We start from the raw sequence: 18,074 nt of genomic DNA, 5'->3' as shown, positions 1-18,074 counted from the left end.
CCAGCACTGGGCTTTCCATAATCAAAACTTTATTGTTTTGCCCGTTAGATGCAATGCAATGCAATACTGATATCTAAGCGCTGTTGTCACACATCTCGTCTTACAGTCTATAATTCTTGCTATTTTGCTTTGTGTGGATCAGGTTTGCACTCTTGCACAATGATAGTAAAACGTGAAATCATGTACACCTGTGTGACATTCCAGCAGTCCCTGAAAAGGGCATAATGTTTTATTTTTTAAAATTATTTATTTAAAAAGAATGTATGAAGTAAGGTGTATGGTTATTGATAAACCAGAGTAATATATAGTGCATATAATTAGGTGTTGTCATTATTAAATAAAACTATTAAAAATATTTATCTTTAATTGAAAAAAAGTTCAAATAAATATCTAAAATTATTAGATGAAAAACTTAATAAAATTACTTACTAAACTTGCAAAAACTACTTAAATTTAAATAAAACAAATTAAAGCTAAATACAAATTTAAAAGCATGTAACAAAGTTGCAATGTAAACTGAAAATGTAAAAAAATGTACTGTAATATATTATTAAAATAACACTTCATATTTCATATCAAAATTGAAGGGAGAAAGTACTAAGATTTCAGTACATTGGAAAACTTTTAAAATTTTTAAATAGTGGAAATGGTGTGTTTTATGCATGCTTTATGTATTAAATTAATATCATAAATATGTGACATGTAATAAATCAATATCAATAACAAACAAGTATCTTTATATACATTTTTTATAAATTATATTTTAATTACTAATTATTATAATAATTGTAATTTTATATATTCCTGTAAAATTAGTGTATAATAATTAATAATGCTGAATTGGTTTTAAGTTTAAATCGGGGTCATTTAAAGGTGGTACAAAAAAACAAAAACAAATATAAGCTACCTTGGTATGTAAATACCTTAAAATGTAAACATTTATTTTCACAATCCAGTAGTAAGAATAAGGAAGCAGCAATGTGGTAAATTATTGTGAAAATAATGCAAAATTAAAATAATTATTTTTGGGGGTTGGTGTGACGTGAACGTTTTTTGACCCAGGTGCATGTATGTGTGTTTGCTTCCAGGCTTCAGCGTCTGGTGAAGGATCTAGTAAAGCAGCAGCAGGGGCAGGACAGTGGGCAATGGGCCAGTAACAAAGTGTCTGGCCTGGACAGAACCCTGGGAGAAATCTCCCGCATTCTGGAGAAACAGGTTTGTACATATATCTCATAATCTCTCTCTCTGGTCTGTTCTGATGTCCCCGTAGAGGGAGATGCCATCTAAAATAATATTCCTGAAAAGACTCCAGAACTTCAATTCAGAATACAGTGCTATTTGTTGACCAGAGAATCCTGGAGATACCAGTAATGACTAAATGGATATATGATGTCTGCTGTTTAAACTGCTGTTTATCTGTTCATCTTTACTACTGCACAGTCACACCAGGATTCTTCTGGGACAGTAAGCATCTGAGCAGTGTTCAGACCAGTTTATATCAGTGGCTTGGGGGGTTTATTGTCTGAAGTCTAGTCTATGTGGATTGAGTGTGTGTGTGTGTGTGTGTGTGAAGGGATTTGACTTGAAGATTAGCCTCTAGGCTGCTCTCAACACCGACTCCCCTGAACCGCCGGCTTTGGCTGCCGTCCTCCCCATCTCGCAGTCTATGCAGAGTATCGCTTTCCATCCCCAACTCTCTGCCCTCGGTTATTTGGTAATGAGGGCCAGGTTAGGTGCTTGTTTTCATTGCTGCAGATGTTATTAATTGGCGGAGATCCCCGTTTGTCAAACAGGCGAACATGTTTCCGAGCATTTGGCTGGCTACTGTTGTGCATTGTGGCTTTTATACAAAAATATGTTGGTTTTTCAAAAGTAAACATAATCCAAACGACTTAAGTTATAAAGCAGGGAAGCTTTTGAAGATGCATTTTGGCGATCACTCAAGTTTTTTTAGTATGCTGCCATAACGGAGCTCTACTAATATCCCACAATTCAGTAAGAGCTGAAAGATTATATCCATCAATTATAAAAGAACTGTTGACTTTTTGACGTATTTGATAATGTTTTAAAAGATAAACTGTTCTGAAATTCAATTCAGCTGTTCATTAAAAAGTTTGTGATGATGATTAACGATGATTGTGTTTCACTGATAGCCAAATTTACTCTTGTAATCCATTGCATATTGTTTGCTAAAGCATTCTGTAATGTTATCTTGTAATTAGTAAAGTGCCTGAATTTAGTGTTTGTGTATGACAAACTGCATTTTCCAAAGAAACTCGTTTGTGGTTTGCTTGAACGACTTGTTGACTAATCAGTCTTAACTGGAACCCCTGTATAATTAGACTGGTTTCAGGTTCACTTGACCCCAGTTGAACCTTAGGGGCTGTTTACATAAGACATGTTTTTGCATTAAAAAATGGCTTAATAGAATGAAACCATACAGGAGACTTAAGATGCAATTAAAACTTGGACGCTCACAATGGTGTCTATGTGTGTAGTGTGTGTGTGTGTGTGTGTGTGTGTGTGTGTGTGTGTGTGTGTGTGTGTGTGTCTGGTCACTTAAAAAGCTATGAGGAGTTACAGCAGTATAAGATGTTCTTCTAAAGGCCCATTCACACCACACTATAATTATAAAGTTTTAACAAACCTAATTCTAAGAGAATAGAGAAGTCCACACCACAACTATAATGTTAATGCCACAGCAGAATAAAATCATTGGAATCCAACTGATGAGCCATTAAAAACATTGACAGCCAATCAGAATCCACCTGACTGAACTTGAAGCAGCAGAAGTTAGAACTGCATGCTAAATACAGTACAATGGTATTGTGCATTGGATGCTAATATTGTTATTGTTTTAGTTATCTTTATAGATTTTGTTCTTCCTGTGAACGGACATTAAAGGCTTCTTCTAAAGGTATTGCTTTGTAAACTGGCTAAAAGCTAAAGCTGTTAAAACAGAATGCTAATTAAAGCACTTCCACTAAAGTTAACAAACACTGTAAAACCTAGTCTAGTCTCCTTGACTATTCAACTAGTCAGTATTTGGTCGACCATAGTGCCACATCTCTAGTATACCTCTCTAGATCAATAAAGGAGAAATGGATTGGTGACGCATCACATTTTGGTAATGTAACGGGACATTTATGGTTTCTGTTGGTGCCATTCTGTAATACACTCATCAAATGAAGGGATGTGTGGTTTGGTGGGTGTGTGTTTGTGGGTGGATGGATGGTGCATTGATGGTGTGCTTGTATTGACCAGTGGGAGGAGATGTGGGTTGTTAATGGTCTTTCTGGAGGGAGAGGAGAAAGGTAAGAGAAACAGAAAAGGTTGGTAAAGCTGAGCTAATGGGTGAGGAGGAGGGCTGAGAGGGGGGAGGAGAGGAGATCATAAGCTGCTAGATTGGAGTGAAGGGGATGGAACAATCAGTTAAAATTAACCCAGCGGATTCTTTTAACGACCTGTTTATTATACCTTAAATCTAGCAAGTTAGGTCTGAGGTTACTTAACACTTACAATATAACCAACATGCCTCAGATTCCCTTCAACAGATTTTCTCAGACCAGGCCTTGTCACCTCATCACCCTTTCCAGGCCCTGTACTGCTTAGAAGTGTCTCTGAATGACAGCTTCTATCAAGGACATGAGTACATTTCTTGTGTACTGTCCCTAAGGCCTCCTACACAAACTCGTTCTGGAGATTTCCACAGAGAACTTGCTTTAAAGAACTCCCGCCGTCTTTGTTTTTGTAAGTCGCTGGAACGGTGAAGTGCTTGTGGAAATGTCAGCTCCTCAGGCTCTTTCTTGTGGCCTTTTGGGAATAAGACTCTCTCTTAAGAGTACAGTATCTGGACTTCATTTAGACTGTCAGTCACAGCTGAGGATTCCTGAAACCCGGTTCCTGCAGTGTCCAGCTAAGGTCTGCACACCACCAAACTGGGCAAGTCTGTGAACTCTAGTTGTCAAGGTAATTCTGCCTGTAATCCCAGGACAAAGTCAAATAAATACTTGTCTCCCTCTTTATTGGGAGTCTGCGTACACCCCTTCCCCCTCAGTGTCACCTCAAGAATGCTTAGATTATTTGACCTAACAAGCATCTCTCATGTCACTGACTCACCTACAGATTTGTTTTTTTTTCCTCATACCCATATCTGATTCAGTCTCCACTTTCTCCACTAATTCCTCGAACAACACCAGACTCTCCGCACCCCTTCTAGCCCCTCAAGCAATGCAGCCTCCCCCACTCCTAGTTCCTCATGCTGACTTTGCTTGGGCACAGTCTCCGACCTTTGCCCGCCTCTCCCTCTGAGCCTTCTAATGGTTTATTTTGTGTCAAACCAGGTTTCAGTTTGTCTCCGGGAGAACTGGCTGATCGAAGAGCCTTTTTTCCCTTTTTGTCATTCAGGAATATTCAGGGGAGTTTCTTGTTCCTCTGATCTGCGCTCTCTTACCTTAGCGGAATGAGCTCACGTATTTACATTCTGCCAGGGAGTGTTTGTCACTGCTTTCAAATAAAGAACAGGCCGAGATCAATTGCCTTTATGACACTTGAGGGACTCTCAGGAACATTCTGGCCCTGCTGGGCCAGCCAGTATTTACATTTTCATTTGCCAGCTGTCAGGGGTTGGCTCCCCTTGGTGGCCAACTGGTGGCTAACTGTACCTGATCAGGAGGCCCAAGACTGTGGAAAGAGGCGCCAAGGGGCCCTTCCAGTATTGTACATGCCCTCAATCCATGTTTGATGACCTGGGGTGGAGAAAGGATCCAGCAAATGTTGGTGGAAGCCTTAGTTGAGAGTGGAGAAGAACATTAGTGATTGACTCTGTCAGTGTTGCTTGAAGATTATTAACCAAGAGATGAAATCTGCTGTCCAATCCAATAGTTGGCCAAACTCTTACCTCCTGCTATATGCTTGATTTATTCCCGGATTGTATATAGCAGAGGTTCCCAACCTTGATACTGGACTACTCCCAATAATGTGCCTTTTAGATGTCTCCCTAATCAAACACATCTAATTCAACTCATTAGAAGAAACTCCAAGACAAGAAATAGGTGTGTAAGATAAGGGTGATCTCAAAATGTGGAGTGTTGGGGGTACTCGAGGACCCAACGTTTGGAACCACTGAGGCCAGTTGCATAAAATTAGCCTCTGTATTAAGACTGTCTCTTTGGAACAAGTCTGACCAACTAGCAGTTAGCCAAGGGGTAACAAGTCTTATTTTTTTATATTCAAATTATAAAATATAGGTTATGTAGCCAAAAAAAAAACACTCTTAAAGAAGAAAATTAGACTTGTAAGGCTAGTCTAAGCATTTTATGCTAGCAATCTCTGGTCTTTTGTGTTAATTTATAAACATTCGTAAAATTCAAAACAACAAAAACAAGTATAGTTCAAGTATACTTCTAATCTTGCATGTTTAATTTTTTTTTTTTTTTTTGGTCCTCAACCTAAAAAACCAACCGACAAAAGAACAAATTGTAGTTGTTGATTTTAGGATCATTGAAATGCATGACAAGAACTACATTTTTCAACAAGCCTCTTCATAAAGATGTGTGAGGTGATTGGGTGTTGCCTCTCTGCTGCTGAGGGACAGGTCGAGCTTTAGGAATTAGCTAGTTAGTTTAAAAAAAAACATGGACATAGTTTTACATTCCTTCACCATGTGCTGTCAGTAAGGTAATTTTCAAACCCTAATTGCCTAGTAATTCTATTGTTCCACTTGGCTGTTGCTTGTGACTGTAAGAGAGTAGAGGATTCACGTTTCCCCTCAGGTGCATGTTTGAAGGGCCATGAAGACAGCTAATAGAAGAGTCAGAAATCCATGGTGGAAAGAATTGCCCTTGGGTGGCTGATTTTTGGATATCAGCTTGATATTTGAACTAATAATGCTGTGTGGTTTTCCATGTTCTCGGTCAGGGGTTAAAAGAAGCACACCATGAGTGAACTTGGCAGTTTGTATATTCCAGAGTTAAAGGTTTATGATTCTGGCATGCACAGCGTTTCTTGCTGATTTTGGGATATGCAGCATGTACTGTAATTCCAGTTTGTAACTAACATACACTCTTCAAAATTTCCAAGGTTCCTTTTGATAATCTTCACTTGTTTCCAATGAACAGTTGGTTTCTATTGTTATCCTAAAACTGAACACTTCCTCCTAAATTGTTTCTTGCTCCCGCAAATTATCTGCCAGTGTGTACTTAAATGTGTGCTATTAAACCTTGTAAGAACTAACTTATTGCTTTACTGTCTGCAGTGCTCTTGATGTGGTTTACAGCTCTTTTCCTTTCTTATGTCAGCACAGGCCTCTTCACTAAAATGGGAACAGTGTTTATGTTTCTTTGTGTATTTCTATACTTCTTCTTGAGAACAAAACACAGACTTGTACCTCGTCTGCATGCCAGCACTCTTATTCATTCTGAGATTTGGAGCTGTCGTTGTAACTGGAGGGGGCATGTTTACATCAGTGCGCCACTTGCCAAAAGATGGATGGGCCTAAGACGGAACCTTGGTGAACCCCTCCGTCAATGAATGCCCCAGCCAGTTGTTCTCCATCTGTTGAAAGAAGGGGGATCCAGCATTTTAGGAGCATTCCCCTCCCCCTGACTTTTCATGTCAGCTAATTAGAGTGGTTTGTAGGAGGTTAACACACAGACACATCCAGCCCTCCCTCCCACTTAACGTGTACCCCACACCCGTACCCTTGTCCTGGCCGGCCAGCGGGAAGCGCAGCTGCCTGGCCCTTTGATTAGCCTTGCCTAAAATGGCCACTCTTGTTAGTAATTGGATAAGACTTAGATTTACTCTGCACCCTCCCTCCTCTCTAACCATCTGATCTGTTTTCAGGTCTTCTGTTTGAATTCCCTATTAGAAAAACGCAAGCTCTCATCCTATTATAGTGTCAGTAGAGTGTTTGTTGAAGGAGGTCAGTACTCTGTGCAGAATCAAGGATTAGTACCAGCTTTGCACATCACTTCCAAGCATGTTTTTTTATGACATGCCATGTGATGTTTTGTCATATTACAGTCTGCCTCGATGATTAATGTGATTGCATAGTATCGTGACCAAGTTCACAAATGAATTCAGAGTGGAGACGCCACACCAAGTAGCTTTGTTTAACGCTGCTGCCAAACTGTTACATACTGCTTTTGAACCAACTTAAGCAAGCATCTGTTTTTATATTCATGTAGCACTTTGAAAATTTTGAGAAGTAGGCATGATTTTACTCACTTTTTCTGTGTTGTTTGTAGTAGCATTGAACTGTTTTGTTCTGTTGCCAGAAAATCGCAAGAGTGGAACACAGTGCCTCCTTAGTTATGTAAGATACAAATGGCATGTTAACACATTATTCCTGCTATTGTAGAGGCATGCTGGTCGCAAATAAATAAACATTTGGGTTGCTCGTCTGATGTGGCCTGCTGAAAAGCAATATCAATGCCAGATGATCAATGAGAATGGGAAGCCCCTGGCTGCATGTTAAAGTTGCATTTTTGGTAACAGTGTGCAGAAGTGCACAACAGTATATGTGATTTAGAAGTTTTACTTTAATATTTCTGCACAGGCTTTTCAGTTTACTTTAGAATCAGTTTAATAAAATACAGGTATGTTATTTCTCTCATATTTTATTTTGCCTGGCTGTAGCAGAATAAGAAAGACATTTATGTATAGCTTGTAATGAGAAATTTTTTCTGTTTAGGGTTGCCACTTGTTGCCAGGGATACTGCATTACTGTACTTAATACAATTTGTTTGAGTACTGTTGAAATTGAATATTTTGACTTGATTACAGTTCAGAGGCAAAAATTGTCCTTTACCCCCATTGTAATTATTATTTTTTTAAGTATTGAAGTACTTTGACTCTTGACACAATAACTTACAAATATTTCTCAGTACTTTTTACAGCTCTGTCTGTTGCCCAAACAAGGCCATCTCCTTACTTTCCGTATTGTATTAATTATATTCCTTGCTAAGCATGTATTTCGTTAAACTCTTTGTATCTTTCTTCAAAATATCTTTCATCAAAATCTAATGTTTATCATCTCATCTTCAATCCCTTTTCTGAACTCCTCCAGATTCCAGATCCTTTGCTCAGCATGGGGATCTGTCAATAAGCCAGAAAGGGCAAGGTGAGACACCTCCCTCTGGACTGTGTTCCACACGCCATCACCGTACAGGCCCCAGCTAACCCCTCCAAATGCCTCTTAAATAGGCCACCATGAGCGGCCAACCCTCCTGTCTTTGGAGTATTTGACAGGGCTGTACTGATGGATTTGCTGCAAACCCACTCGATTTACTGTTGCGACCTGGGTTCATCCTCACGCTATAGGCAGCGAGGCTCCATGGCCGTCTTCACCTAGTTGTCAGTGAGCTTTTCTTAATCCCAGCCGCTGTTCAAGCGTGCTCCACCTTTGGTGTATCTGACAACAAGCTTGTTCCAATCTCTTAACCCTGGCAGAGGTTCAGCCTTCTCCTTGCCACCGGATCTCCAGGAATGAGTCTTTGGCGGCACTTTTGATTGACAGGAGAGGAGCTTATATGTAATTTTGCAAAGCGCTTCCTCTGTTTGCTGCTCAATATGTTCAGGCTTGTTTGCAGCCCCCGCCATCCCCTGAATAAAAACATCTTGAAGTGCCTGACTTTGAGTGCCGTCACATAGCGTATGAGAGTCTGACCTCATTATATGGAGTAGGTGCAACATTCTCTGTTCTCTTCTTCTCTTCTTTGCTCTTCGATCCTCCAAATGAATGACTCAACTGCTGTCACTTTTAAATTCAGAGTTGGTGATTTATGTGTCGTTTTGTGGCAACATTGGGTCGAACTCATCGCCAACCTTTGAGGCACTTACTTCCTTTTCTCAAAGTAAGGGAGCTGGGGAATTTGGACTCTAAACCTTATGACTCATTTAAAGGGGTTCCACTTTGAACTTTAAAGAATTTTATGATGCAAGTAAAAATGTCCCCTCTGTAAACAGTTTGATTTGAGAAGCACGTCAGTTAAATGACTGTTTTACGTCTCTTCTTACTCAAAGACGCTCATTCGCGCCGTATGAGTTTCAGGCACAGTTTGGTTGACCCTCCTCTTAAAAGTTTTATGGCTGATATCTATGATAACCAACAACTGAAGGTTACATTTGAACTTTGACAATTAGAAAATCCTGAAATAACTTCAAATGCATGCAGGCCAATGACGTGATTCTCATATTTTTTGTCGTACAGTATCTGGTAATGTTTTGAAAATGTTAACATTTTATTCACACAGTTACTGAATACTTTTATTTATTTATTTTTTCAATGAGCATATTTTTATTTTGACAGTTTTTATGGGGAGGGATACAGTTGTCCTGATATCATAATAAAGAAAAAAATCTTAAGTAGCTTGGCATAATCTGTTGTTATTATTTACATGTTTATGACGATCTGCATATTGGTTACACCACATGACGTTAGTTTGGCAAACAGTTTTTGCAAATATTAGGAAGTTAAAAGTTTATATTTCTTTTTCTAAGAGATAATAATTTTTTACTTTATTTAAAAACTGTTTGCCAAATCAACGTCATGTGGTGTAACCAACATGCATAAAAAAACAGGAATCATAAGAGGACCCCTGCAGACCCTCATTACTATGTGTCAAGGTCAGCAAGTCTCTAGAAATATCAGATGATTTGGCCTTTTTATGAAAAGGCAAGGTTAGTTTAGATTGTAAATAGTGCTGGACAATGATTAATCGCATCCAAAATAAGTTTTTGTTTATATAATATACGTGTCATTTATATAATATAATTAATCGTTGCCCAGCACTAAATGTAAAATTGAATGTGGTGTAACTCTCTAAAAGCAATGATTTATGAATTAATTCATGATACTTGAAAAAAAAAACTTTTTCTTCTAAAATATATATAAAAAAATTGTTTATAAATTATAATTAATATGTATATTCAAATGCGTATTCTCACAAGGAACATATAGCTTTTTACATGGTTGTACCACATGACATTCTTAAAATCATCAAATTGAAACTTGTTAAAAATGGTACAAGTTTTTCAAAATCGCTTCATGAATGCAAAGATCACAATCCTAGGAACTTTGTGCATGTATTTTAAATAAAAGTTTTTCTTTCTTTTTTCTCAACAGTCATTAACTCATGCAAACTGTTGGCTCAGTTGTGAATTTGTGACCTAAAAGGTTTTTTGTCCAGTCTAAATTTTGACTCATTCTGTGTATTCCCTAAGCTCTTCTTTGTCAAACCAGACCACCCCTGCTTTGTGTGCAGATATGCGCGTTTGTTGTCTTGCGTTGGTTTTTGGTTGCTGTGGGGTGGGGGGGCTATGAAGGGTTGTGCACTTTTGAGATTTAGCAGGAATTCTTTGGGGATCACTTTGCTTCAAATTTCACTCCAGCTCCCCTCTAGAAAGCAGGAGGTGGGCAACGAGAGGATACCACCAATGCCAAAACAATGCGATACATGAGTCTGCTCTCCTCTCCATGCTTCTGACTGTTTTTCTCTCTTGTCCCTGTCTCTCTTTTCCAGAATAATGCAGATCAGGTAGCTTTTCAGGTAGGAGGGGGTTTGTCCGCACTGGAACAGATCCTGCAGGTTGTCACCGCGGCCTCCAGTCCCACAGCAGTCCCTCGTATTCCTCTCAAGTGAGTACCAACTTAAAAGCACAGGCGCAATTACACATAATATATTTTCTTGCTTAATTTTTTTAAGATTAACTGTGTTTTTCCAAAGCATTGTTAGATGCCAGTGTTTCCTGTCATAGCTATGCAAAGATTTGATTTCAAAAAAGGTATCATAGCAGTTAAACTATATCTTGGTATGATGTTACATCTGTATTTAACCTCAGAATGATCTCAAAGTAAAAAGAGCTGCTAAAGTCTGTTTCGTGGTGGCTGTGCTTTAAAATAAAATTCTAATCTTAATTCAAGTGATGAAGGATTTCGGAAGTCTGACAGTAATCAGTGTTGAATACTACTGCCTGCTTTAAATGTTTCAAAATGATTAACAGCTGAAAACATTTGTTAACATCTAGAAAAGTAATCAAGTGTAATCAGTTACATTACTTCAATAAAGTAATTGACACACACTACTTATTACAATTTAAACATTACATTTTCAAAGGAACCTTCCCAACACTATTTATATTAATTCTAAATGTGTTATAAAGCTTTTTGTTAATTGTATGTAATTTTATTTGTATTAGATGCTTTTTAAATATAATTCTGCCACTATAATATAATGTCTTAAATTTATCTTTAATTTCTTGCTTAACTCAGCAAATGTTAATATGTTGTATATGCGAATAATTGTGAATAATTAATAATAGCATATTTTAAAATAGTTGTGTCCCTTCTTAAATCAAATATGTTTTTTCTTTAGAAATCCTATATTTTCAGTGATGGTAATAAATGACGATGAAATTGGCAGGATTGGGATCAGGACACTGATAGGCCACATGAACTGTCCTCTTAAACTCTGAAATATTTTGTCATTTTTCTGATCATGATTTGTGGCCTCCTTCCAATCCCACAAAGTGAGTCCGGCTCAGCTGTGAAGTCATTTCCCTTTTTTCCAGCGCTCTGGATCACAATAAATTTATAATGAATAAGAATGTTCCTTGTTTAGAAAATAAAAAGCATTGCTTTTGAATCATCCATTTCGTACTCTTCCCTTGGCCCCTCGCTGGTATACAGAAAACACATTTGTCCTATCCGTCACTTGGAAATGGGAGTCGGGTTTGAATAGTGGGTCTGGAACTAGTGGCGTTGGCCAGTAGATAACCTCAGAGAGCGGCTATTTTCACTAGAGAGAGCTCTTAATGGACTTCAATAGCCTCTTTGCCTTGCTCATTAGCATTTGCTGTTTTCCAAATCTCCCTTAATGGAGAAATGCTACTTATATTTATAATGCTTTTACAGGCCATCTAGTGTTTATTGATTTTTCTCTCTCATACTTTCACTCTCGTTCTCTGCGCCTCCTTGTCGTTCGGTCATTAATTCCAGAAGATTTGAAGTGGGCCTTAATATTATAATGAATTTTTATGAACTTCAGTTTTTGAAGAGGTTGAAACTGCATTGCATTCGACTCGAGGATTAGTTGGCCCATTATTTACATGCTAGTGTCACTACAAACCCAAATTTCGTTCTTCTTTCTGGAGCGCGAAAGGAGAAATTTTTAACAAACAGGTCGCACTTTTCCACGCATTTACACTAAATTGGGACTGGAGCTTTAATGTTTAAAAAATAACACAAAAACATCATTAAAGTATTTAATATGACTCTATTCCAAGTTATGTAAGATTAGCTTTTTATTAAAAAACTGACAAAAATTAGATAATTAGAATAAGTTGTTCTTTTGAGTTGAATCTTTTGAACGAATCAGTTGATCCGGTTCACAAAACCTGATTCAATCGTTTGCTAATCAGAACGATTCAGTTCTCAAGTTCAGCTGACTGACTCGTTGATCCAGTCATGGTGGCTAACAGCTCACCCGAGAAGAAAATTGTTAGTGAATTATGATTCAATTAGTCTGTTCCTCACATACAGTTATCATATTTCAAAAGACTTCGAATAGAAAGCATATGGAATACTTCTATGTTCATCTATGAAAGCTGCAGTCCTCATAGAAAAGACTGAGCAGCACGTTCTTAAAAATCTCTTCATTTGTGTTCCATGGAAGAAGAAAAAACTTATATAAATAATGGCAGTTTTAGTTTTTTGTGAACTGTTACTTTAACCTGTGTGTGTGTGTGTGTGTGTGTGTGTGTGTGTGTGTGTGTGTGTGTGTGTGTGTGTGAGTGTTTCTGTGTGTTTGTGGCATGTTGGGTCAGGCTGTGCAAACACAGCCACCGCTATCCTCCTCTCTTGTTTTGAAAGATCCACTTGACACGCTCAGGAGGAGGTAAAGATCTCTGAGGCATTTCTGTCATTCTCCCACGTCCTGTCCAATCAAACGCTGAAGTGGTCCCTCTCGGAGGATAAAAGCGTCGCCTCACTTTCATGACAGAGGTTCAGCCCTGTCTTGGCTTGTTGAAACGTCTCTGTGCCAAGCGTGAAGCAAAGTACAATGGTTATCCTTAGATCCAAATGATCAGTAAATAAGTGTTTGACTCTCTAATGTTCCATGCTGTGTCAGTGCAAGCTAATGCTTTCTTATACAAAATCTTTTTTAAATTCAACTATACACAACTAGGGCTGGGCAATATAGAGATGATTAATTTAATTTTAATAATTTCAATCGGTCTCAGTAGATTTCAGCGTTCTAAATATCATATTGATATTTATGGATTTGCTTAATATAATTATTAAGGTTTTTTTTTTCTTTCTTTGTTTTTTCAATTTTTACAAAATAAATAACCAAGGAGTATTTAATATTTTCTTTCATATGCCCCAGTATAAGCAATGTTGAATTTTAATTTTAAGGAAAATTATATTTACATAAATAATAATAATGATACATATTTAAAAAAAAAAAATCGTTTAGCTGTTTAATTTCTCCCCCTTTTTCCATACTTTGAACAGAAGAGTGTATTTGTAAAAATGGTCAGGACATTTATGATACTAATATAAGTGTTAAGCAATATTAAGGAAGTCGTTTTTAGACATAAATAAAATATAAACAAATAATATAATAATAATAATGTATAATAATATACAAAATTTTCTAATTCAACTACACCAACAGGGCTGGGTGATTTCGATATTATTTATTATTATTATTTTTTACATTAGTCTTAATGTGTTTTAGTGTTATATCTTGATATGTATGTATTTACAAATTTTAAGGGTGTTTTTTTTTTCTCTCTTTTTTTTTAAAGAAAAAAATCATTATGCAATGCTCTTGTCTCACAATTTTATTTTTTTACTATATGAACATATTATTTAATCAATATTTGATATTTTCGTTAATATTCCTCAATATAACAATCAGGAATAAACAGCAATGTTAAGCACTATATGTACATGAAAATATAATAATAATAATTATACTTAGATTTAAAATAAAAAGAGAGATAGTTGTGCTGGTTAGTATTTCCATGCATTTATACAGACATACACTACTTTTTGAGGAGAGTAAGTTTCTATGAATTTTTTAATTATGATTTTTAGTAAAATGAATAAGTAATCTCTTGATTTAATATACAGTGTAATTTTGTCAACTTAATGGTTAGAACACAACAGGTTTGAGTAAGTATTGCATAATGTTTTTTTTTTTTTTTTTCTACTTTCTTTCAGTGTCCTGAATTTTGTTTCTCCTTCTTTAATCACCTCATCTCTCTTCTTATCACTCGCTCTGTGTCCTAAGGCCATACGGTGCTGGACCTGTGATAACCTTTAAGGAGTCAGATCATTCCTTCATGTTTCCATTAGCTTCTCAGAGACGCGAGTGGAGCTCCAGGTGGCTTGTCCTGGTGTTGATGGCACTGCCTGGCCGGTCGCTCTGGGACGGGTGGAGAATGCCCAAAAATCATCCACATCGTTGTTAGCAAGTTCTCGGAAATTTCATGAACGAAGAACCGCAAAAAAAGCTCTTAAATACCAGACAACTGCAGTTTTGCAAATAATTGATTAAATTTCCACTAAAATTGCAAGCTTGGGCAATTCACTGGAAGACAATCTGTCTCCATGAATTCTTGTCAGCAGTGACTTTTGCTATGGCACCAGGTGTCTGTGAAGGGCAGGGCGCAAGCAAATGCGTGCTAATCGTTCCCCCTCATCTGCACGCTATAATGGTTGGCTCAGACACTAACCCTTACAGCAGCGCTAGTTTATCTATTTACTGTAATGCTTCGTATCGATCGCCTCCTTTCAGATAAGCTGAGTGATTTACAAAAAAGAACAACTACGGAGATGCCGCTGTAATATTACCCCCATGGGAGAAGGATTCCATCTTGTTAGCATTACATTAATGGGCTAATTCCACAGTGAGGCACCGTTAATGTCCCTGTGCAACCCTGCGGCTTGGAGCTGAGTGTTTTGGAGGGAATCGACGGCTAAGAAGGAAATGGGGTCGGATGTCTGGAGCAGGAAGGCCATTTTGTTTGCATGAGTAAACCAAGGATAGTGAGCCAGCCCAGGAAACTCATGCAACAACCTGAACATTAACCTGCTCACTAGCTTTTAAATATTACGAGATTTTGACATAAAAGGAAGCATTAAATGGTCAGGTCGGTCAGTGCTTGTGCAGTTAATTTATGTTGCAATTGTCAAATGCTTGTTCATAAAGTTAGATTTTTTTTTATATTATATTTTAGAAGTTAAATTATTGAAATAAATTTAAGTGATTTAATTTTTATTATAGAAAACTGGTAAATTGAGAAATTGGATTTTCCTTAACTATATGTGTGTGTATATATATATACAATTGAGATTAATCACATCCAAAATACAGGTTTTTGTTTACATATGTTTGTGTTGTGTTTATGTTTTTGTATTTTTTATTACTATGTATTTATGTATATATTTTGATACAGTATATATTTTTGTATTTACATTTATATTCTTATATTTTATATTATATATTTATATATATATAAATATATTTAATATATAAACAACATAAATTATTTTTGTAAATAATTTTGTAATTTTTCTGATCATTTTTCATAAAATTTTCATAAATATATACATGAATGTGTTTGTATAATATATATATATATACATAATAAATATGCACAGTATACACCTATATTGTGTAGACAAACTATATATATATATATATATATATATATATACAAGAACAGAGAAGTGGATTTGAGATTTGGGTCACTATTTTAAGGACTTTTTTTTTTTTTTCTTTATGTGTGCACATATGAAAGTATGTTTTTATGGACAGACTGGTCTAAGATGACATTGCAAACAATGTATTTAGTGACATTTCAACCTTTAAATTAGTAGAAGATTATGCATTACTTCCAAAATGCAAAGGGAGAGCAATCTCAAAACTATTATTCTCAGTTGCGGCTAGAGCTAGTTGAATGCTCTTTGTTAGTATATGGCATTTGGCTTCCACAATGACTGCTGTGTTCTAGATTATGGGCAAAAATGAATTTCATTCACCATTAAGACTCAAACCTCTACTCTTCCAAAACAACATTTGTCTGGGTCCAGGTGACTAATTTTTATTTACACTCAGACTTAAAGGAGCTTTTCAGTTTATCCAGGAAAAGACAAGTTCCATTGTCTCCCAGTAGGGGTCGCTGCTGAGGAGGATAGGGGGAAGTCAGTGCTGTATGTTGGGCACTGGACCAGACTGCTGTCAGCGCACAGTCCCCTCTCTTACAAGAATGGAGCTTAATCCAGTCACACTCATCCCTAGAGCCTCACACACACTCACAAGTCCACAGGTCACTCCTAAATGAGTTTCACAAATGACTTTTACTAAAACTACTCCTGAACAGCAACAGGAAATCACTGAGGTCTTACACAGATCAGTGAAATTTCGGAGCACTTGTGACTGCTAAACTGATTGCCCGACTCTGTTCGACTTCGGCTGTCTCACTTTTCTAAGTGGAAGTGAACGCATCGATGCGCCACTGCCTGTCACCTCAACCTCCGTGTCACATGATGACTAAATGTGCCCAGTGAAAGCTTCTCGCAAGCTCTCTCCAAGTGGTTTCATTTCAGGATGCCATTATGTGGCATGTCTATCTGCGTGCATGTGTGTGTGCACGCTGTGTGGTGCGTGACAGCTTGCCAGGACTTTTGCCCCAGCTTATGGCCAGTCTTTTGTGGAACAGCGGCCCGAATGGGTGTCTTGGAATCATTCAGGATATCAGGAAAGATCAACGGTAGAATCAAATTAAATGTCATTTGGATTGCAATGAAAGGAAGTATTGTTTGACAGGCGGATTTGCTTGTCACCTGTTCTCATTGGCTCCAGATCCCTTTTCTGTCCCTCAAAGTTTTTTTTAACCACTTCCTGTTGAAAAGCAGGTATAGAAGTTATACTGGCAGTATGTAAAGACTTACCTTACCTTTACACCAGGAGCGTGTAGTTCTGCTGCTGGAGGCCACCTTCCAGCAGAGTTTAGCTGTATCCCTAATTAAGCACCCCTGAACCAGCTAATCAGGGTCTTTAGAAATGCTAGAAACTTCCAGGCAGATGTGTCAGAGCTAAACTCAAGAAAGTGGCCCTCTAGAAGCAGAATTTGGACACTCCTGTCTTATACTTTCCTCACTTGGTAGAATGTGGCACAAGCATAATAGATAAAAGCATATACCTTGAATGCACTGTCAGTTGCTTTGAATAAAAGCGTGAAATGCAAATATAGGGATTATGCTGACAGATTTGGAAATGTGAACTACAGGCCCGAGTGAGCCTATTTTCCTGCATGATAGCCAATTTACATGGATGACACTCCGAGACCTTTACATATCACACCATTTGTGTTACCGGCCATGTCCAGGTTTGTTTGTGCAGTGCTTTAAATGGTATAACATGATAGCTTTCCCTTCTTAAAGAATGTTCATTTTGTCTCTAAGGAGAAGATCATGCCAATGTTTCTTGCAGAGAAACGTCAACTTTAGGCCAGACAGACAGTCTAGGGGTGTTCTCCCCCTCATCTTGAATTCTTCTTAGCCATCTGCTTCCCTGTCTCTGAGCTAGCCTATGGATTTCAGAATGGGTTAATTCAGTTCCAGAGGTCAGTCCAGTGACCCCCATCCAGGCCAGAGGCCACCCAAGCTGAGGAGCACCCCTCAGGGGGTGAGGTGAATGGGGATAGAGAAAGGCAAGGTGTAGAGGACGGAGCCCTGTGGCACACCTTAAGCAAGTCTGCACCCCTTGTGTTTACTGACTAATCGGAGGGACAGATTTTCATGGTTAGCTAAGGTTAAGCCAATTTGAGTAGGTGAGGAGATCACGGCGCTTATTATCTGCAGCTCTCTAGCTGTTATCTCTTGCCATCTAGCATGCTCTTTCTATCACTGGCCCTTCTTTTCCTTTTCAGTGCAATACAGCACTATAGAGACCATCTCCATTGATTAGCTTGGCAACTTAATCTTATGTCAACAAGATAATGCTTCATTATGGGCAGATTAACAATATGCCTGTTGTTTGTAGAACTGGTGGCCT

The 18,074-nt window shown here is 37.7% G+C and overlaps 1 protein-coding gene across 1 annotated transcript in view; it reads left to right on the top strand.

Annotated features, from left to right (window-relative positions):
• LOC109068238 (S phase cyclin A-associated protein in the endoplasmic reticulum-like) overlaps positions 1–18,074 on the top strand; it is a 106,065-nt gene that overhangs the window by 45,766 nt on the left and 42,225 nt on the right. The window contains exons 23-24 of the mRNA XM_042753572.1: positions 1,089–1,215; positions 10,527–10,642. Of these exons, the coding sequence (XP_042609506.1) occupies positions 1,089–1,215; positions 10,527–10,642 (243 nt within the window). The remainder of the gene's footprint in view (positions 1–1,088; positions 1,216–10,526; positions 10,643–18,074) is intronic.

Source organism: Cyprinus carpio, chromosome B25, assembly GCF_018340385.1.
Source record: "Cyprinus carpio isolate SPL01 chromosome B25, ASM1834038v1, whole genome shotgun sequence".
NCBI classification, from domain to species: domain Eukaryota; kingdom Metazoa; phylum Chordata; class Actinopteri; order Cypriniformes; family Cyprinidae; genus Cyprinus; species Cyprinus carpio.
This window is presented reverse-complemented; position numbering and strand designations above follow the sequence as displayed.